Source organism: Oryx dammah, unplaced genomic scaffold, assembly GCF_014754425.2.
Source record: "Oryx dammah isolate SB20612 unplaced genomic scaffold, SCBI_Odam_1.1 HiC_scaffold_9, whole genome shotgun sequence".
NCBI classification, from domain to species: domain Eukaryota; kingdom Metazoa; phylum Chordata; class Mammalia; order Artiodactyla; family Bovidae; genus Oryx; species Oryx dammah.
In genome coordinates this window covers 28960499-28984093 of record NW_024070193.1, presented here as the reverse complement: position 1 = coordinate 28984093, position 23595 = coordinate 28960499, and the positions used below count along the sequence as shown (strand labels likewise).

The 23595-nt window shown below is 39.2% G+C and overlaps 1 protein-coding gene across 2 annotated transcripts in view; it reads left to right on the top strand.

Moving 5' to 3' along the window:
• MDFIC2 (MyoD family inhibitor domain containing 2) overlaps positions 1-22960 on the top strand; it is a 108845-nt gene extending 85885 nt beyond the window's left edge. For both annotated transcript variants that reach the window (XM_040247240.1, XM_040247239.1), the window contains 2 exons: positions 14044-14265; positions 22701-22960. In XM_040247240.1, the coding sequence (XP_040103174.1) occupies positions 14044-14265; positions 22701-22960 (482 nt within the window). The remainder of the gene's footprint in view (positions 1-14043; positions 14266-22700) is intronic.
• Positions 22961-23595: the final 635 nt, after the last annotated feature.

Below are 23595 nucleotides of genomic sequence, written 5' to 3'. Positions count from 1 at the left end.
GATTAAGTGGAGATTTTTTTTAAATAAGATTTTTTTCCTTGAAATGGTCCAAACACTCCATAGAATTGTCCTATTATTTTTTTAAGACCTGGAAATGTAAACTGACTTTGTGCTAGTTTGTTCCAACTATTCTAAAATATATTCCGAATAGGCTACCTTCACATGCTAGAATACTGAATATTTTATGTTTGGACAAGGAGCAAACTATAGGTCTTTCGCCAAGCACCGTCAATGCACTTGAGTATGGGTTACCAAAAACGCTGGAGAATTTTTTTTTTTTTCTATTTATTGTTATAGCTCAAATCCTTGTGTCTCTGGTAGGCTTTAAGTGACATAAATATGCATTTCCATCTGCACGTCCTTGTCAGGAATAGTTCTGCTGGGAGGTGTTATGCCACCCAAGTACTTCCAGAATAGAGTCTGCTAATCCTGTTACCACTATAGAAACTCAGAGGAAAAGTCTACTCAGGCCACTACTGCAGCTGCTGTCGCTGTCAGTGTTCCAGCAGCTACACCCTCAGTACAGAAAGGAAGCCAAACAAGATGGATTTTCCTTCAGGTGGAGGGGATGTAGAGGGCCGACCTCACTCTGTTATTTAGACCAGCAGTCTCTAAGTTTTTCTTGTAAACCACTATTATTAAATAAAAAGGAGTGAGGGTAATGAGCAAGCCCATCTTGGGCATACACACACACACACACACACACACGGGCACGTACAATAGAAATATAAGCTGCCATATTAATTGCTATATACACTAAAAATATACCAAAATATCTATTATGTGAGCATTTCCTTTAAAAAATAAATATAAATAGCTGTTTTAACCTGCATTGGATAGACTTGTACTCTCTTGCTACGTTGCTTCAGTGTTGGCCGACTCTGTGCAACCCTATGGACTGCAGCCCAGCAGCCTCCTCTGTCCATGGGACTCTCCAGGCAAGAATACTGGAGTGGACAGCCATGCTCTCCTCCAGGGATCTTCCCGACCCAGGGTTCGAACCTGTGTCTCTTCATCTCCTGCATTGGCAGGTGGATTTTTACCACTAGTACCACCTGGGAAGCCCTGTACTCTATTAGGTGTGTGTATATATATGGAGGGAGACCACCGAGCTAAACTTCTACCAGATAGGCCACAAGGAACAGATCGTAGACCCCACTTCGGCTTCTCATGGTGCCATAATGCACTGTGAGCACACAGTGGGCCAAAGGAGCTGGAAATGCACATGTCTTTCGCTCCTCCACTTATTGCCTCCTGTTTCCTCTTGCCCTTCCACTAGCGTGGCTTGACTTCCAGGCTCCAGGCTCTCTGCACAGATGACATCCCTGTCCTACATTTATACAGGCGTGTCATGGATGGGTATGAACCTGTCAAGACCTACAAGCCAACAGGCATCCTGCAAAGTCTGTCAACAGACGTGTCACCTCAGAGGCCTCACGATACAAAGGCAAGAACCAGCTAAATAAACCAAAACCAACCATCAGTCATCCAACAAATATTTTCCAACAAAAGTTTATGGATATATAAACCCAAAATGAATGTCTTTCACTGTCTAATTCCATATAATGCAGGAGAGCTCAGAATTACCCATGAATCTAGCTGTGGAACAAAAATTCTTCAGAAAGGCAGTGAATATGAAAAAAAAAAAAAATCTCGCACTTCTCATGATAGTGAAAGACTGTCTTTTCAGATATAGAAAACCGAAGACTTGGCTCAAAGTTCTGCTCGAATTGATAAAAATATATTATTTTATTGGTAAAACCTAGAGTCAGCCAGAAAAAAGTATGCAAACTTCCCCCAATCACTATCAGTGTGGGTATAAATTGACATGATCCTTTTGGAAGGCAATTAGTAAATTACATGAAACGCTTTAGAAATTTCACCATTAATTCAGTAAGCCCCTACTTATGACTTCAACCTATATAAACAGATAGATATATGAAAAGATTCATGAAAATGTTTAAGAATATTTATAATAGCAAAAATTGTCAAGAATCTACATTTTTATTGAATGGTGGAACTGTTAAATGCTTTATGATATGTCACATAAGAAATGATATACATTATTTGATTTCTTACTTATTAAGTACCTATTATGTACCAGGCACCCCTTCAGGAGATTGCAATTAATAAATATAGACAAAGCTTTCATAAAGGTGATATTTCAGTCAAGGGTAGAAGAGACATATACTACACAATCAAGGAAATAAGTACACATGCAAAATATTTTTAGAGTAATAGAAAGTAGTAGAAAGCTGAGAGCTGAAAAATTGATGCTTTTGAACTGTGGTGTTGGAGAAGACTCTTGAGAGTCCCTTGGACTGCAAGAAGATCAAACCTGTCCATCCTAAAGGAGACCAGTCCTGGGTGTTCATTGGAAGGACTGATGCTAAGGCTGAAACTCCAATACTTTTGGCCACCTCATGCAAAGAACTGACTCATTGGAAAAGACCTGATGGTGGGTAAGATTGAAGGCAGGAAGAGAAGGGGACGACAGAGTATCAGATGGTTGGATGGCATCATCAACTCAATGGACATGATTTTGAGCAAGCTCCAGGAGCTGGTGATGGACAGGGAAGCATGGCATGCTGCATTCCATGGGGTTGCAAAGAGTCGGACATGACTGAGCGACTGAACTGAACTAAATAGAAAGTACTATGCAGATAATAAAATAGTGATGTAATAGAAATTGCTGGTGGTGAGAGCCTGGGATTATTTTATACAAGGATATCTCAACATCTGCACTATTGACGTTGAAAACCATATTCTTTGTGTAGGCTTGTTTTTTTTTTGGGGGGGGGGGGTGCTGTGATGGTTCCTGTGGATCGCAGCATGTTTATTTAGCAGTATCCCTGGCTGCTAGTCACTGAAAGCACTCATCCCAATCATGACAGGAAAACATGTCTCCAACCATTGCCAAATGTCCCCTGGGTAGCAAAATCTGACCCAGCTGAGAACCATTCGTTTAGATTTAGTGTAAGGTAAGGCTTCTTTGAGGAGGTGACATCTGAGATGAGATGTATGCTTTTAAATAATCTTTAGGATATAGAGAAATATTCGTGATATAACAGTAACATATATAATACAGCCAATAAAATGTTGATGTTGATCAAGGCTGATGTTCTTTTTAAATCTCTATCTAGACAGAGAATACAGCATGATGGTAAGACGCATAGGTCTGTAGCCTTGCTGCCTTAATTTCAATCCCAGTTCCACTGCTTTTCAGTTAGGTGGCCTTGGGTAAGTTACTTTACATCCTTGTGCTCTTTGGTCTTCATTCAAAGAGTGTGGATGATACTAGTAGTACTTAACTAAGTAGTATTAAATGAATGTTAAGTACTACTAGTATCATCCCGATGGTAACTCAAAAGGTAAAGAATCTGCCTGCAATGCAGAAGACCAGGTTCGATCCCTGGGTTGGGAAGATCCCCTGGAGAAGGGAATGGCAACCCACTCCAGTATTCTTGCCTGGAGAATCCCACGGACAGAGGAGCCTGGAGGGTTACAATCCATGGGGTTGCAAAGAGTCGGACATGACTGAGCAACTAACACTACTACTACTAGTAGTATTAAATGAGTTAATACCAACAACAGTTCTAGAAGAGGGAGTGACACATCGTGGAAGCAGTATATACATTATATACATACATATTATTATATATATGTATACATATATATTATATAATAATACATTAAAGTTACATTAATATATATTCTAAATTTAATACATACTACATATTATAAATCTGATGCATATATAGATACATACACTAATTATATATACCAGATATTTCCATTGTCTTTTGGTGAAACAAATAAAATGTGTTAATAATGGTAGAATTACAGGGGATTTTATTTTGCTTGTCTTTTTGTATTCTTCACAGTTTTATAGACACAAATGTAAATGCTGCATTCACATCAAAATAAAAATCAATATTATTTTAGCACAAAAGAGAGAATTTTTAGACTTTCACCAGGATCAACTGGCATATTGAGAGTGGGATAAGAAGGCCAATAGAAGATGTGATCAGAAAAGCCTGTACCAGGGAAAATGAGTCAATTGTCAACTGAAAGTTGAGACACCCCACATTCAATCTGTCAGTCAATTCATCATTCATCTGAAATTTAACATGTGTATTTTTGCCAGACATTGTGCTAGGTGCTAGAAAATCAACGACAAATGGAGGTGCAGTTTCTGCAAGGAACTCACAGCAGAAAGGGGAAGAGAAAAATACATCCAAAATTAACCACTGTACAATAAACAGAACTATAGGATATACTGAGGATACCAGCCCAGGTCTCTGGGGGCTCCCAAAGGAAACAATTAGTTTCAGCTGGAGTCGGGGGTATTGTAGGAAACTTCACCTATGAGATGTCACTTGCATTTGTCTTTGAGGGATAAATTTGGAAAATGCAATCATTTGTAAGAATTCTGGTTTTAGGCAAACACCAGCAAGATCACCTAGAGAGGAAAATCACAAAGGACAGAGGAGTTATACTTCAGAAAAGTGTCTTGATCTCGTATCAGAATGCCTGGTTTCATAAAGCAATTTGTGAAAATAAAGTTTGACTGTCATAGGAATTAGAAGGCGTAAGTTCAAGTACTAGCTCTGCCCCTTACCAGTCGGATAATCTTGGGCAAACCATTAAAATCTCTGACCCTCCATCTACTTCCTCATTCATATAATAGTGATAATAATACTTTGCAATAGTGTTGTGAGCGTCAAATGAGATAATGCAAGGAAGAGACTTTCAGTGACCTTCAGATAGTTGGGATGAGAAATTGTGACAGCTTTAACAGAACAGAGACAATTGTGAATAATTATAATTTAATTTTTAACATTTATATTTAAATACAAACAGTAACAAAAGAAATCAACTGTATATACAACACCAATTAGACATGAGTTTATAGCCTGATTGGCTCCATTTATTTTTTCAGAGCTCTTAACCTATTACTAACCCAAGTGCATCAAGCTATAAAAACTTTATACAATTCTTTCCCTAAGATAACATAATCTTTATTTCTTGAGACACTTTATACTAACATTAAACTGAAAGTAACTGGATAAAAATGAAATGGAGACTCATAATTGCAAACTGTTTTCATGCTGAAAGAAGATTCAACCACATTCTAGGACTGAATTGCTCTTGCTACAGTTTAGGATCAAGCTATAAAAAAGTATATCACTTAGCCTATGTCTGCCTACCAGTGCAAAGTATAGTGGCAAACAGAAAACAGAAGTAATCATCTAGAAGCATTAGGCCAAAAATTCCACTTTGGCCCCCTAAACTGAAGTTGCTTTGCAGGCAGCAGGGAAACCTAGGACGGGGCCATGTTCAATTTTCTCTTAAAACTTTCTTCCCGCTGAATCCTTTTCACCTTGAACACTTAGTCCTATCATATCTGGAGAAATGATGCTCGTTTGCTTTTTCTCTTTTTAAAAGAGAGATTTACTAAGGCTGATTGAAAAGGCTTAAGATGTCCTCTTGTCATGGCCCTTGATAAACATTTCATCTAATATTTTGGGGGGCAGTTTTAGTTGAAGCGCTGCAGAAGACAAATCAAAACAATAATACATAAAACCGCTGCTTTACTTGAGTGTTTTTAAAAAAAGAAAACAAACCCTGAATGTCTTTAAAGGACATCTAACCAGAATCGGCATCTGAAAAATTAAAGAAAAAGATCCCATATATTCAGTTCATTTATTTCTCCTCCATTAAAAAACATTAAAAACTCCAGTACTTTGCCACCTGATGTGAAGAACTGACCCTGAGGGGACGACAGAGGATGAGATGGTTGGATGACATCACTGATTCAATGGACGTGGGTTTGAGTAAACTCTGGGAGTTGGTGATGGACAGGGAGGCCTGGCATATTGCAGTCCATGGGGTCAAAAAGAGTCAGACACGACTGAGTGATTGAACTGAAACTGAAAAAGCAGATGTAATGCACATAAGATTTTATGTGGTCCTATCTAACAGGATATAACAATGGCAGAATCCGACTGCCATTCATCTCAAAAGGTGAGATACTTAGGAAGCCTTCAACTCTCACCTTGAGTAAACTACCCCACTCGGCTTTGAAAAAAGAAGATGTGTGTTTTTAAAATACAACTTCTTTGAGTATCAGTTACCTTGTATTACACTTTTGTCACTACTAGGGAATCCTTATCATCCTCATTTTGTTCTGTCCTTAACCATAGTATCAGATCTCAAACTTAACTCAGTTTAAGAAAAACAGTGCTCTATACATCAAGAAAATGATTCTAGCTCTTTCTAATAATTTTTCACCATGTGTGATCATGTATGCTTTTTTCTGTTTTGTGTATTGTGTCATTACCTACCAAGCTGTGGAGAAGACAGTCCATATATTCTAACAACAAGATATCACTTCTGACATTTGTGTGAACTTTACAAACTTTGCACATTATGGGAGAAACTTTTTTTCTTACCTGTACAGTATCAGCTTACTAATCATACTTATTTGTTAATGGCTTGGTAACTTATACTTACAAATGTCACTTCTCTGTTTTGATCAGATTTCAACTACAGATAATCACAGTACTAAATTCTAAGTTAGAGGACAATTTAAATCCAAAGGAAAATACAATTCAACATCACAGCTTTAAAAAACAGTCCAAATATTTGAAATGCACACTCACCTTAAAATTTTGGTGCAGAATTAAAATGAAAATCATCCTTCCTTAAAATCTTATCTAGTAATTTTCATAGAGACTTCTGGAGTTTATTGCTCAGAAGGAAAACTTAAAAACAAGGTAATTTTTTTCAAAAGGCACTATGTCAATAGAACTGAGTTAAGCCATTGAGAATAAGAGAATGGGGAAGAAAGAGTTACTGACATTTTGTGTGTATGCGTGATGTACGTGTGCTTTGTTTCTTTATGAGTAATATGATTAGGAGAATATTGCTCATGATATCTTTTTGATTGCAGTATATAAGATGTCTTGGGAGAGTTGCTATTACAGTTGAGATCAATGGTACTGAAAGACAGGCCAATCTTGTTTTGTTTTGCTTTGCTGTATAGTGCTTCACAGATACTGCATTTTTCACAAATTGAAAAGTGTGTTAGTTGCTCAGTCGTGTCCCACTCTTTGCCATCCATGGACTGTGGCCCACCAGGATACTCCGTCCATGGGCTTCCCCAGGCAAGAATATTGAAATGGGTTGCCATTTCCTTTTCCAGGGGATCTTCCCAACCCAGGGGTCGAACCTGGGTCTCCTGCATTGCAGGCAGATTCTTCACCATCTGAGCCACCAAGGAAGCTGCTCTATGGCAACTTTGCATCAGATAATTCTATCAGGGTCACTTCTTCCAACAGCAGTTTCTCACTTTAAGTCTCTGTGTCATGTTTTAATAATTCTCACAGTGCATGCTGTGCTAAGTCATGCTAGGTTGCCTCAGTCACGTCCGACTCTTTGCAGCCTCATGGATTGTAACCCGCCAGGCTCCTCTGTCCCTGGGATTCTCCAGGCAAGAATACTGGAGTGGGTTGCCATGCCCTCCTCCAGGGGATCTTCCAGCCCAGGGATTGAACCTGAGTCTCACATTCCTGTAGCAGCAGGCAGGTTCTTTACCTGGGTATTCTCACAGTATTTCAAATTTTTTCATTTTTACTGTATTTGTTATGGTAATCTGTGATCAGTGATCTTTGAGGTGACTATCACAAAAAGATTACAACTCACTGACGCTTAGCGTTTCTGAGCAATGAAGTATTTTTAAGTAAGGTACGTACCTTGGGTTTTTAGACAAAATGCTGTTACATCCTTAACAAACTATAGTATAATGTAAACAGAACTTTCAGATGCGCTGAGAAAGCAAAATATTCACATGGCCTGCTTTACTGCGGTATTTGTTTCACTGTGGTCTTTTGCAACAGAACCAACGAAATCTCTGAGGTGTGCCTTGGAATCCAGAATTAAGGGCACAGAAGAGTAAACCTGACCGGTAGCTTTGCAAATGAAAAAACAGAGACATACTTGTGAGATATTTAGAAGGAAGAACAAATAAGAACTGGTAAATAATGTGACGGAAGGACGCACGTGTGTGTGTTTCGTGAGTGTGCTCAGTTGCTTAGTCATGTTCCACTCTTTGCAACCCCATGGACCATAGCTCACCAGGTACCTCTCTCCATGGAATTTTCCAGGCAAGATTACCGGAGGGGTTGCCATTTCCTACTTCAGGGGATCTTCCCAACACAGGGATCAAACCCACATCTCTTGCACCTCCTACACTGGCAGGCAGATTCTTTACTACTGCACCAGGTGGAGGGATGGAGCAAATCAAAGAATACTTTTAAGATTAAGAAATCAGCAAAAGGACAATACTTTGAAAAGAAATTAAACTGTGAATTCTTCAGGGATATCCAGGAATATCAAGTTCAAGGAGGAGAATGAAAGGCCAAGTAGAAAGAGACAGAACAATTGTAATAATTTGGCTGGTAATTCAAATAAAACATCCAATAGTCAGCTGTATATCTGAGAATGCAATTTGTGATGACTGTGGGTCTCTTGAGGACCAAGACTATTTGCTCTTAGTCTCTGAAATCCCAAGCATATGTAGGCACACAGTTCATGTGCCTGGCTGGCTGACTGCATAGAGATTTGGTAACCAATTGCACAAAGAAAATGAGTTGTGAGTGTGAATTAAGACCAAAGAACAAAGCAGGAACTAAAAGGACAAAGTTTGAGAATACTGAAGGAATGGGAGGGGGAAAAGAAACCAGTAACAGAGATACAAAAGGTCTGTCAAAGAAGTGAACCCAGAAAGAGAAAGGGGAGTGGAAGGGAAGAAAAAAACAAGAATAGAATCAGAGGAGTGCCTGTGGGGTAGGGTGGGGGTAATGCTACTTATTCATAATTTGAATTCATATTCATATATAGATATAGATATACACTCTGAAGATGCACCAATGCAAAAATTCTAAAGTCACAATTAGTGAGCAAAAATGAAAATCATTAAAATGTTTCCTTAAAAACATCAAATAAATAAATTAATATCTCCTCTCACATTGATTCATCCATTGCATGTGGGTACTCAATAAATGATAATTGAACTAAATTAATAACATTTGCTCAGTGGTAATAAAAAATTAATTAACTGTCGGTCTTCTCTGTTACTCACATTTATTCCCACTGCTTCTGCAATTACTTCTAGCCCAAACAGAAATTTTCTTTTTCCTTGACTTTAATATTTTTCACCAACAATACAGATGAACTTCTAATTTTTGTCCTAATTTTTGTGATCTTTTTCCTGTTGAAAAAAATTATTTTCTCTAAGTTAATGTCAAGAACTATGTATAACATCCCAAATATAGTTTCACAAATTCCTTATTTAATTCCAAAATAGTTTTCTCTGCAGAAGATGTGAAACCACTTTTTATGTTTCTCCTTTTAGCTTATGTTACTTTGTAATACTTTGGGTACAAAGTCAAATAACACCACAAAAGAAGGAATCTGGGGAAATTATTGTTAGCACTCCATCTACAAAAGACGGAAGATGTCAGTAACATTCACCCAAAATTGTGACTCATTTCAGATGTCAGAATTCTGGGTTGAACAGACTGGGTTCTGAAATGTGTGTTTGTCAGATGATTTTCTAATGAGTAACAGATACTTCCCACTGGGGAATGGAAAAAAATAAAAATATAAACAGATATAGAATTAAAATAACTTTATGAATGGCAGCTTAACTTCTCTATAAAATTCTCTCAGTACAAGCCCAGTGTCTCCAAATGGTTGCTTAATGTAGCACACCACTTAGATTCAAAATGCTATACTTAAAAGTGTCGAGAAATTAAAAAGAGAATCATATACCACTTGGCTGTATACTGTATTCTCCGCATGTTCTTACATTCTAGTAACCTCTATCCAACTTTTTTGTGTTACTGAATTACTTTGTGCAAAGGCAATTTACATTACATGCTGCCTGACTACGTGTGATAATTTGCCCTGATTGTTAATTAATTCTGTAAGTAAATAGATGCTGTAATCTCTATATTCATCAAGGTTTCGTTATCTATCAGCTCTTCCTGAGGATAGAGCAGCTGTAACTAAACAGGCAAGATTCCCTAAATGTGCAAGAAGGTAGTCCTGCTTTGTAAAGACTGCTGAGGGAGAGGTATGTCTATAAGGTGATGTTATTTGCAAGGCTTGATTTCCAGTAGGTGACACACCAAAGGATTTAGAGTGAAAAGGGTTTTGCTGATGTGCAGTTCCAGTGGTGAGGAAGGAGAGAGAAAAGCTAAGAACAAATTGGAGGAAATATTGACTAATATAAAGAGACAGGGATAAGAGCAACGTTTTTGGAATCCAAACGGCCTGGGTTCAAATCCCAGCTCTATCATTTACTAACAAGGAAGCCTCAGGCAACTTATCTAAATAAACTTTCTAAGCCTTGGCTTTACTCATTCATCTGTTAACTTGGGGTACCAATTTACGCATTTCCCATGTATTCTGGAAGGCTGACAATAACTGCCTCCTAGTGTCTTTGTGATGCTTAAATAAGGTACATAGTGGTAACACAGAACATTTGACATAAAATGTATACAATCCTGGGGGCGGGGGGGGCGCCCATGCACATTTAAGGCAGTGGTTTGGTATTCAAAATGGGTGATTTTAAACCTTGGAGGAAATCTGGCAATATCCACAGACATTTTTGTTTATTGTGTCCTGGGGCAATTGGTGTTATTGGCATCAAGTAGGGAGAGGACTGGGATGTTGCTAAACATTCTATAATTTCCCTGTGACAAAGAATTAAGTGAAGTGAAGTGAAGTCTCTCAGTCGTGTCCAACTCTTTGTGACCCCATGGACTGTAGCCTACCAGGCTCCTCTGTCCATGAGATTTTCCAGGCAATAGTACTGGAGTGGATTGCCATTTCCTTCTCCAGGGGATCTTCCCGACCCAGGGATTGAACCCGGGTCTCATGCATTGTAGACAGACGCTTTACTGTCCGAGCCACCCAGGAATGTGGCCCCAAATGTCAGTACTTCTCAGAGTACTGAAGGCATAATTTGAATGACTATTTGTTATTATAGGTGGTTAGTCGACACTCTGATATCCAAGTAAGAAAAATAAACTATTCTTTTTTATCATTATTATCATTATCTTAAATCCATGAACCTCTCCTGAGTTAGAATCCAAGAGTTTCTCAATCTGTTGAGCTAATTCTATCAATTCAACATTACATTGTTATTACTGTTATTCAGTTGCTAAATTGTATCCAACTCTTTGCAACCCCATGCTGCTGCTGCTGCTGCCGCTAAGTTGCTTCAGTCAAGTCCAACTCTGTGCGAACCCATAAAGGGTGGCCCACCAGGCTCCCCCATCCCTGGGATTCTCCAGGCAAGAACACTGGAGTGGTTGTTGACATTTCCTTCTCCAATGCATGAAAGTGAAAAGTGAAAGTGAAGTCACTCAGTCGTGTCCGACTCTTAGCGCCAGGGTCTGAAGCAAACCAGGTTTCCTTGTCCTTCACTATTTCCCCGAGTTTGCACAAATTCATGTCCATTGAGTCTGTGATGCCATCCAACTAACTCATTCTCTGTCACTTCTCTTGCCATCAGTTTTTCCCAGCATGACTGTCTTTTCCAGTGAACTGGCTCTTTGCATCAGGTGACCAAAGTATTGGAGCTTCAGTTTCAGTATCGATCCTTCCAATGTATATTCAGAGTTGATTTCTTTTAGGATTGACTGGTTTGATCTCCTAGCTGTCTAAGGGACTCTCTAGCACCAGTTAGAAAGCATAAATTCTGCAGTGCTTAGCCTTCTTTTATGGTCCAACTCTCACATTCATATATGATTATTAGAAAAACCTTAGCTTTGACTATATGTACCTTTGTAGTCAAAATGATATCTCTGGTTGTTAATATGCTGTCTAGGTTGATATTACATTAAATGCTATCAACAGTAGATGTTTTCCTGAACCCCTGTTTCTGCCAATCCCTTTTAAGGTGAATCAAACTTCATCCAAGAGATTTAAAGCAAGGAGCATAAGAGACAGAGAATAAAAATTAAGCACTGTTGAAAGTCAAATCTATTTGGAGGCTCAGAAAGAAACAAAAAAGGCTGAAGACAATTGTGTGTGCAATAGTGTCAGTTCTCACATCAGTTAGGAGCCTTTGGAGAGCAACTGTTTTCATAATTAGCTTCTGAAAATCACTGATGCACCTATCAGTAGGCTCTCCTCTCCTTTTTCCACTCTCAAAAGCAGAAGGTCGCCATGGTAGTGGTTCCCAAACTTGTCTGCATGTTGGAATCTCCTGGGGAGCTTCCAAAATCTCTGAGGAACTTCAATCCAATTTGTTAAAGGGATAGAGGGGATGCCTGATCTTTAAAAGATTTCCAAGATGATTCTACTCTGTAGATAGGTCTAGGAACCCCCGTCCTAGCAGGTAGGATCAAGTAGAGATTTCCATCTGCTTCAAACTAAGAAGCAACTTCTGAAAGGACAATGACAATGGAGTTGGCAAGAAGATACTTCTTGCACGGAGCTGCCTAACCACAGTAAAACTAAACCAGGTTGCCAACTCTTTTATTGATTTCAGTCACTCAGTGAGCATTACTGAATTAGGGACTGGGCTAGCGATGGAAAAGGAAATCCTCCAGAAAGCATCTTCACTATCTCCCAATAGTGTCGCCTGATCCCCAGGACTGGTGCTTGTTTCGGCCTGGAGAAGCCCCTGGGAATCAGTCTGGATGTCTGTTTCACATCTGTTAACCCTTCTCTCCACCTCTGAATCACTTCACTGGTGCACCACTACCCCATCTGGTCTCCTTCTCTTGCCTGATTTTGCGGTATGCTTCTGTTGAACACTCCTCAACATTTTACTGCATTGCTAATATGTTCAACATTTCTAAAAGCCAGTGACCATACCTCTGTTGTTGTTGCGTCAGTCACTCGGTCATGTCTGACTCTCTGCGACCCCATGGACTGTAGCCCACCAGGCTTCTCTGTCCATGGGATTCTCCAGGCAAGAATACTGGAGTGGATTGCTATTCCCTTCTCCAGGGGATCTTCCTGACCCAGGGATTGACCCTGGGTCTCCTGCATGCAGATTCTTTACTGTCTGAACCACCAGGGAAGCCCCAGCTAGGCAGCACTGAATTCCGAGGACCCAGCCCAGTGCTGACAGCCTCAGTCATTATGTGGGAATCAGTAAACAAACATGGGAGTTGTGAAACACACAGAGCATCTAGGTCTTCTCAGGCTTCTCAGCCTTCCCTGTGCCTCTCCAAACCAGAATCTCAGTCAAAGAGCTTGCTAGACGTTCCCTGCCTGCCAGGTTGTTATACGGAAATGAAAGCGTGTTCTCCGAGAAGCACACTCTCAAAGCCACAAAGAACGACTATGACCTTTATAAGGACCTAACAAATGGCAAAGCAGAGAAAAGACTGGCAACCAAAGAGTCTTCAAGGGTAGACACAGAAATGAGCTTATAGGCTGGTTATGTGTGATCCCTTTTCTTATTCAGGGAAGGAAACTGAGGTCTGTAAAGACAAAGGAATGCAACAACTTGATTGAGATCATACACATTATTAAACAGTACTGTCCAGCATTTAAAAATCCTTTTATTGGCCAAAAAGTTCGTTCAGGTTTCTCCATGAGATGTTAGAGAAAAACCCAAATAACTTTTTGGCTAACCCAATACTACTTCTGAGATCCACAACACATTATGACAATAAGCTGGCAACATTTTATGAGATTTTTGTTAATTCTAGTGAGTGAACGCCTTGCTTCTCCCACCCATTACTACAAAGACCACCATGGAAATTAGTGTTACAAATTACCATGAAATGTGAAAATTGCCATGTGCTTTAAATTTTATAATTATTGCACGTTTATTCTTACATATATTTTCATTCAAAACAATCCTATTCAATAATGTTGCATACTTTCAAATAATATTTTAATCTTGTAAAAGTCTAGAATGGGAATTTGTCTGCACACATCCATTTTTGGATACCTAGGTCATGTCGATTACAGCAGGTGTCTGTATGTGTGTTTTCTTTTTTCATCTAGATGTGCAACTCACAAATGAAAAGCAGGCAGACCAGAAAGCCATTAATGCTATCGTTATAAATTCAGTATCCGAATTCAATATCACAGATGGACCAGCCAAGGAAACCCCCAGTGAGAAAAAACTGTCAGAATCCAGCATATCACTGTCCTCCCTTGAAGAAAGCCAAACGAAATTTTCCTACCTCCAAACTGATACTTCAGTTCATCCGAGAGACACTGATGGTATGTTTCTCACAATCAACCCATCTCTAAATAAAGCTCCTCAACCCCGGCCCCTGGAAAATCATCACATATGCTGTTAGGGGGAAAAAAAAGTCTTTATGAATATTAAACAGGAAGACTTTGATTTGAAAACTCTGGTGAATGACACATGTCAAGGTCACCTTGCAATTACGAGGTGCTTGGCAGGTTGTTTGCTCTCCAAGGTGGGAGTCTGAGGCAAAGGGTTTTAAATAGCTCGAGTGAGGTATAATCATCCTGGCTATGGAGCTATGAAGTAAATTTTTTAAATGGCCAATTTTTTTCTCTTCTTGGATCTGGAACTATTCAACCTTTGAGTCTAGACTGAGAGGAGAAGAAGGCAGAGTGGAATAGTATCAAAAAGTTGAAAAAGTGTAAAAATAGACTTCTTTAACTATAAGGATGCTGACATCAGCAGCCTGGGAAAAGGTTGGTTCCTCTGGTAAAACTGCCTCCTAGGCATTTGAATCAGTGCAAAGCTACATCAAACCATCTCGATGTATGACATAAGAGGCATGTTTCATTTGCAAAACCAATTTCAAACTGAGCTGATGTTAAATGATCAGCATAGTCAAGTTCAAAGTAATGGGCTTCAGACTAAGACATATGGAATTTTAGTCAGGCTAACTTTGCAGTGACCTTTACAGAAGATGCAAATCACTCAAGAGCTTTATAATATTCCATATTGATATTTGCATTTAAGGAAAACTCGAAGTTTCTCAAAGGAAAACATAACAGGGTATATTTCCTGGTCTATATTTAAATTCATATTTGCCTTTCAAAATAAGACAAAAAATGAAATGAACTCTGTATAATAGGAACTTTGAAATCACATCAGTTTAATTCCTGACTCAAATTTATTCACTGTATAAAACTGGATGAAGTTTTACCACCTATGAATCCCAGACTTTCAGTTATTTAATGGTGCTAGTAACGCACCATACGGTGTTTGGAAGATCAAATGACATAGCATGGGTCAAACATCCAGGACAAAGTCTATCACATAATAGGTGTCTAATTTTTGCTTTTATTATGATTACGGTTTTAAAAAGTAAGGAAAAGATTTCTAATACATGTTACATATGATCTTGTGAAAATGTTGTCATGGATGCTTTCGACCAGAAGCTACAGACAGGATCGCCTGCAATTGCCAGGTGATAATGCGAATAATGAAGCATGAAGGTAAACAATAGGCATTGGCGAGTATTATGGCAAGGTAAAGAGCACTACATCTACTCAGCTCCAACTAATTGTTGCCAGAAGGAAAAAGAGGTTCAGAGTTGCCAGACCTAGCATGTTACATGCAACCTCTCAATTTGTAAGTGTTGGCAACACTTATGATGTTGCCAACTTCCTTTATGAAGCCCCAGATACTCACAACAAGACATGGATTTTGGCTAACTTTGGCCTGTAGACTGCCAGATTATGACCTTGAGTCAAGATGATGTCCATACTTCTTGTTTTGTTAGAGCTTGATGCTAATCAATAAAACAGGCAATACAACAACGTTCTCAGCATTTTGACAGTAAAGAATTTTGTCAAATCGTGTCAGGGTTACACAGCTCTTGTAATGATTCCAGAATCAGGAATTTCCATTATATGTATCCACACACACGTACAACAGAACTACTCTGACCTGTCTTATCAGGTATCTTGGCAGAATGAGAAGGCCAATGCAGTCAGCATGTTGCCTGAACCCTTGTATTCTCAGGGAAGATCCAAATGACTATTCCATTAAAATGGCAACCCTACTCTGATGCCACATGTAGAAAAAAACTATTTACTCTGCAAAAGAGCAAAGGAGACTCATGAAGACTGCTGAATTAGACTGTCTCGTTAAGGCCTGAACCAAGGCTATTGTGGTCCAGGAAATTCCAATATTAAGCTAAGAGCCTAGGTAATAGTTTACTCTTCATTTCCCTAGCTGTAAAAAAAAAAAAAAATCTCCCTACCAAGGTAAGCGCTTTTGATATCTGGTTAAAAGACAGTAAAACATCCAGACAAGGGCCCACAAACAGTGTGAAGAAACCCTTATTATCCTAGACAGCAAACATCAAGGAACTAAAACAGTTAAATCAGATTCACTTCATTTTAGGAAATTTTGATAGTAATTAATTTAAGGATGCAGAAATTGAGAGCTGGGGTCATTGTTCATACTGAGATAAATACAGAAATATCTTTCAGGAACAGCAGGGGAAACAGAAGGGAAGAGAGAAGATTGCGTCCACTTTCATGTAGTTTGTGGTTAATTTATTTTCAAATATATAAATGAGTACATAGGAATGGATGCTTAATTGCTAATATCTATTATTTATATACATTGCCCCCACTTAAAACAGGGATGGAGAAGCCTCACACATGCAGATTTTGTAAAATGCGCTACATCCATTAGCACAGTTCATGGTGTGTGCCCTGATGGGAATTTAAGAAGGATCTTTACTGCACATCACACACTATGTGCTGCGACATTATTATTAAATCATGGCTCATCCTGTGTGGTCCCATTCCTGAAGAAAAGGGGAGAAGTCCAGAGCACTATCTGTGCTTCTGCTTCTATGTTCTGACTGTAAAAGCATCCCGGTGGATGATAAAACCAGGATATACATGCTATGAGAAAACAGGCTCCTTAAAAAGAATCTGAGAATATACCTAATGGATGTATAATTTTGAATCTGAGGTGTCTCATCCAAGTGGAAGAGGAAAATCATAAATATAAGACACCTCAAAAGAATAGTCTTAATTACACCATGGACTACTGAATAAAATGATTACATTTTCTACACTGTAAATTTCATACAATTAAATGCAATAGTGTCACCTTATAAAATGTTTCAATTTTATAATTATTTCAGTTCATTTGCTCAGAAAAAAACATAAGCACAAATTTACTAAGTATCACCCAAATCTAGTCATTCTCATTCTAAAGAACTAACTTCAATGTTAGTTGTGCTTGTCTGAACTTAAATAGATCTTGACATATTTAAGTAGCTATTAAAATTGATAAAATCAAGGATGATACCCCAGCTAGAGAAAGGCAGTCACACTTTATCTATTTCCATTCTCCATTACAGACTTTTTTGAAGAACTTAATGTTGGGGGAGTGGGAACCAGTTTTTACACTTTTGAACCAAAAACTTCCAGTAACCAGTTGGAGCCACCATGTCATGAACCTTGTTATTAATGCCAAGTTCTCCCAGTGACCATTAACCATAATGTACCAGAATACGGTGTTTGGAGGAGGTTCATCTTGTCTTTTGGTTTGTTTTTGTTTTTAATTTTGTTTTGGGAGAAGAGGATAGGATTTTTTTTTTAATCTGTATTTTTTAAATTCATGTTCTTGCCACTTTGGAAAATGATTCCCAAGGATGCAGGCGGTATGCTTCTGGAGTTGAGAAGTTTGACAGGGACCACAGAGGGCAGCTACAGCCACCTCTGGTTCTGCCTTCCTCCTGATTCCAGACACGGTGGTGGCAAGAACAATGACAGCTAGAAGGGCAAACTCAGAGATGACAGGATCGTGAATGAGGGACTGACCTCAGGTACATTGGTGGAAATTCCTTTGCACTGTTACCTTCTCCATTATAACTAAATACGCTCTTTTCTAATGAGGCAGATTCTGCCTCTCTTTTCCCCCCATATTTATTGTTTGGCCGTGTGGAACAGCATGTGGGATCCTAAGTTCCCTGATCAGGGATCAAACCTGTGCCCCCTGCATTGGAAGTGCAGAATCTTAACAACTGGACCATGAGGGGCGCTCCCTGCCTCTTTAAATTTGAAGTATGCTTGATTTCCAGTACTGTGTTAGCTTCAAGTATATAGCATAGTGATTCGGTATTTTGCAGACTATACTCTGCTGCTGCTGCTGCTAAGTCGCTTCAGTCGTGTCCAACTCTGTGTGACCCCATAGATGGCAGCCCACCAGGCTCCCCCATCCCTGGGATTCTCCAGGCAAGAACACTGGAGTGGGTTGCCATTGCCTTCTCCAATGCATGAAAGTGAAAAGTGAAAGTAAAGTTGCTCAGTCGTGTCCGACTCTTAGCTACCCCATGGACTGCAGCCTACCAGGCTCCTCCTCCATGGGATTTTCCAGGCAAGAGTACTACTATAGGTTATTACAAAATAACAGGTATAATTTCCTGTGCTGCACAGTATATCCTTGTTGTTTACCTATTTTATATACTGTAGTTTGGATCTGTGAAGCCCATACCCCTAATTTGCCCCCCCTTTCTATCTCCCCTTTAGCAACCACATTAAGATATGGTGTACCTATACAATGGAATACTGCTGCTGCTGCTGCTAAGTCACTTCAGTCATGTCCGACTCTGTGTGACCCCATAGATGGCAGCCCACCAGGCTCCCCCATCCCTGAGATTCTCCAGGCAAGAACACTGGAGTGGGTTGCCATTTCCTTACTCAATCATAAAAAAGAATGAAATACTGGCACTTGCAACAACTTAGATGGAACTACAGAATATTATGCTTAGTGAAGTAAGTCAGGCAGAGAAAGATGAACTTTATATGTGGAACCTAAAAGTAATACAAATGAATGTATATACAAAACAGAAACAGATTCTCCCCCTTAAATAGCCAATATTCTAATTACATTTGGAATGCTCCAGAGGCTGCAGTACTCCTTCAGGATCATAAGAGTATCGCTTAGCACTTTACAGTCTTCACATCCTCCATGCACCCTAGGGCTGAAAGTAAAGAGGAAATAAAAGCACCCTAAGAGGGTTTCTGTCATGGCTTCTTGCTCAAAGGCAAATACCACATTCGGCTGAATGGCCTGAAGGTCTCAGATCTCCTTTAACTCAGGTTTAAGGAAGGAAGAAGTGAGAAATGAGATGGGTATCCTGACAGCAACATGCAGAGCCTATGCCGTGATGCCACGTAATTCAATAAAAGGAACTGAATATGTAAGGAAAAGCCAAGTGAGGAAATTAGCAATAATCAGAAAGCTCTGCCACCTCTTCTTTTGGTCCCTCCTAGTCACCAGTAAATCGTTAGTACGGACATTAGCTCCTCAGCCACTAGTAACGATTAGTAGACAAAAGAAGTAAGTGGCACAGGCAGAAGCCACAGAGAGAACGGCATTTGGAAAAAGATAAAACCAAAGAGAAGACTCAAAGCAGAGAGCTTTGTAGCCTGAGGTAAAGATTTAGGACCTGATTCTAAAGGGAGAGTGAGATGTTCTAATTTATGATTTTAAATATCACAGGGGCTAATGAATTTGAGGTGGGCTCATGTGGAAGCAGCGTCCTGGACCGGAGGCTGTTTCCATGGACCTGATAGTGGCTGCAGCTAAGACAGTTGACAGAGGCTGACAAATTTCCAATAGGACTCTGCAAGGGAATCGGCGAAACTCAGGAGAGAATTGGTTGGAGAGGGGATGATGAGGAAAAGAAAAATGACAGGAATGAGGTGCAGCTTTGAGGCAATTCATATGTGTGTTCAGGAGCCATTCACAAGATAAAATTAGGAAAGAGATAGGTTTGTGGAATGTGGGAAAGAGGGAGCTCCATGATGAATGTGGCCTTGCTAAGTGAGAGATGTTCTGAACACAGTGCAGAAGAGATGAGACGCAGGTAGCTGGATGGATGCTGCGCACGGTGTCATGATGTTTTAGATGGGCCAAGAGGAGTGCTAATGACAGGCTATGGAACATCAAGCTTATGCAACATTAAAGTCCTAAGGAATACTGCAGGCAAGGGAAAATATACCCATTCAGGAGAATGGAAAGTCCAATTCTCTTTTCAAACCGTTGAGAATTTTCTCCTGAACAGCTTACGTTACTTTTTTGCAAACAAAAACGGACCATATGCAAAACAGTTTCCCCTGATCATGCAGAATTATTTAATACGTCTTTTAGGAACTGTGTGAAACACACTTGAAAGTGGGGGAAAAAATCTGTTTTCAATTCATTAATGTTGCCGTGTTTTTCTGGGCTAGAGGCTCTGCCTTTTATAACCAAATAAAAAGGACTGACTTATAAACGGAAAAAGAATAACGGGCTCTATTCTCAAGTGCAAGATAGAGATAAGGAAGGAAACAAATGCCAGCTTGACCAAAGGATTAGGTCAATATACATATAGTACAATATATATATATATATATAATACCATACATAAAATCTATGGTACCTCAGAAGCAGAGACCTCCAGGGTCTGACAACTTGAGGAGATGTTGGCAAGACGATTCAAACCAAACATTTGTATACCCACAGGAAATTACAAGGCCATTTCACAAACAGGTTTTCACACTCTGATAGGAAATACCAGCTCCCATCCCCAGAGGACACCCTGCACCCAACCTGACTTATTTCTAAGCCAAATGTTCAGTCTTGTAATACTTACAAATGACAGGATCTGGTCGGTAAATTATTTTTATATGGTCACAGACCTGAGTAAGTCTCTGATTCTCCAGTCTAAGAGATCAGGGAGAATTTACTTGGAATATTTTCTCCTGAAAGCCTCTTCTTTGCCAGGGGCTGCTAGAGCAGCAGTCTTGGCATTAAAAAAAGTGACGAGGCTTTATGCCCAAGATCTTTGACCACCAACATGCCCTCTTCAGAAATGCATGCTGAGAATAGTCTATGAACGGCACTCACTCTTCTGAATTTTTGTGGGTGATTTGTAGTGACTTATGAGCTATGGGTGAGTTGGCCACATGCTAGAAGCTGGCTCTGAGGGAATAAAAATACACGCTGTCTGGCACAGAGATGAGTACACACACCATAGACGTATTATGAAATAGGCCACCTAAACTATAAATACTGAGTAATGGCCACAGCACCTGCAACAATACATAGCAATTCAAGAGGTCATAAAACTTATGGCATGGTTCTTTACCACTCTGTCTTACTGGGAAGAAAGGATCAGAGGGTGAGAGGCTGGGGAGAGGGCAGGAGGGCCTGAGGGATGAAGGGAGATTTTTGTTTACCTGTATGCAGAACTCATTTTAGACCTTTATATATATATTCTTTTTTTAATAAATTAGAATGACTTTATTTAAAATATTTGTTCCCTTTCAGAGAATTTCCATATTCTCCCTTCTCTTAAACACTAAGCAATGTTGTGCAACAGAACAGCAGTTCTGTTACGAATAACAGAAAAAAAGTTTTCCGGAAGACATTCTTAAGTCAATGGATGGGGACCTAAAAACACTTAGACAGCACTGGCAGATGAGGCAGAAAGCAGAATTTGCAGGCTTGTGTAGTCAGTCAACTGAAGTCTGAAAACCAAAGATTACTAACATTCTTAATGGAGGAAAAATAGATTACAAAAGTCTAATAATGTTAATTGACTGATATGCCCATTAGGAGAGGGGAATTTTCCCCAATTCACACTAAAATGTTACTTTCAACCATCAGCAGTCTTCAGTATACTGATTTTAATTAATTAGATGATATATCACATGAACACTTACCTACCCTTTTTAAAAACCCTTACATGTTTTTGAGATTTTCTTAACTTAAAAAAAAAAAAAAAAAAATGGGGGGGGGGAGGGAGGGAGGGAGGATGAAGAAAGAAAAGGAAAGAAGTTATAGTTTTAACAAAAGAACTGCTACATCTTCTCACTAATTCCCTTTATAGAAACAAACAAACAAAAAATAATCCATAACCCATCACAGCTGCTTGGCTAGAATTACCAATTACCTTCAGTGCCTTAGAGATACTTTTCATATTTTTACAAGTCTGCATAGTAAATTTCTAAAACTTTTTTTTTTACAGAGGATTGATAAGATTTATACCATTTTAGGTGTACATGATGATGTATTTCATTTAACTATATAAAATCAAGGCTTTACATAACTGGAGGAAAAATGAGACAGGGCTTAAAAATAATATACTACCACAAACAACTACGATTATTTAAAAAGTAATTTATGTTACGTTTTGAAATGTGCTTTTCACTGGCGCTGAATATGGGTGTGGCAGATTTACTGGAATCCACATCAAACAAATAAAAAAGCCTTGTGACGAGAAGCCAGAAATGTGGATGGTCTCTCCTTGTCCCCAAATCTAATTGCTCCTGAAAGCTCCCAGCACTTGCGGAGGACTTGCTATTTTTCAGACCACTGCAAGGTTTCAAGAGAGGTAGCTAATTGTGCAGCTTCCCAGCACCTCTATACACAATGTAAATATAGGAGTTTAGAAAAGGGACGGCACTTTAAATAACCAGATTATGTGGAATCGATAGGAAATGCTCAGGAAGTTAATAAAGCAATTACTTAAGTAGAGTGAGTACTGGACAGGGGTGGGAGCAGTTGAGAAAATAACGGTGTACATCACCCCCAACAGGGATAAATTATTAAGAGTCGGCCATAAAGTTATCAAGCACACCACTGCACATGCTTGCCCCGCATCTGCGTCCCCAGATGAGCCACATATAATTGTCCTTCTTTCTTCTTTCACCAGAGGACTGCGCCTCCCTTATCCTCACCTGTCTGTTCTGCCAGTTTCTGGATTGTCTCCTGATGCTCCCAGACACATGTGAAACGGTGTGTATCAATGTTTGCTGCCCCTCTCACAGGTACCATCACACCTCAGATGAAAGCCACTCCCGGAATGACTGCAACTGCAGCTGTGACATTGACTGCAGCCTTTTTGAATCTTGTCACGAGACCAGTGAGTGTCTGGAGCTGGCCATGGAGATTTCAGAAATTTGTTATCGTTAGTGGAACAAAGGAACCCCGTTCAGGCAGACCTTTTGGCCCTCAGGGGAAACTTCATGACAATAAGCCTGTGATTTTCATGTGCTGAAATGTAAGGAACTGTACACATTTCTTGGATGCTCTAGACCATTTTATTCTGCACCTGTCTGGGCAAAAGCTAGTATTGTCAACCCAATGGTCTTGTTCCAAATTTCCCCACCGCATGGCTCGCTGAAAAATCAGATCTTGATCACATGTGACGAACAAATCTTAAATACTTCTTAAATGCCATAGGTACAAGATGTTTCTTGACTGCAAAATAGCATGCAGAACCATTCTGTGTTATTGCACTCATTGGCTTGCATCATGGATTCAACTTCATTCACAAATTCAGGACAAATTAGTGCATTCTTTTAGAATTGACATACATTAGCTTGTCTTTCTAATGGACTCATGCATAAACATTATGCATTGTTGGTTATTATTAATAATGTATTGTATAACATCATTTTGTAATTAAAAATTTATTTATACAGTCTCTTAAAATTCACTTATATGTACAGTTTAGGTAGGAAAGGGAATTAAATGAATTAGAAACCGTGTTCCTGTAATTACAACAGATGTCTCTAAGACGTATCCAGTGAATTTTGAATATGATG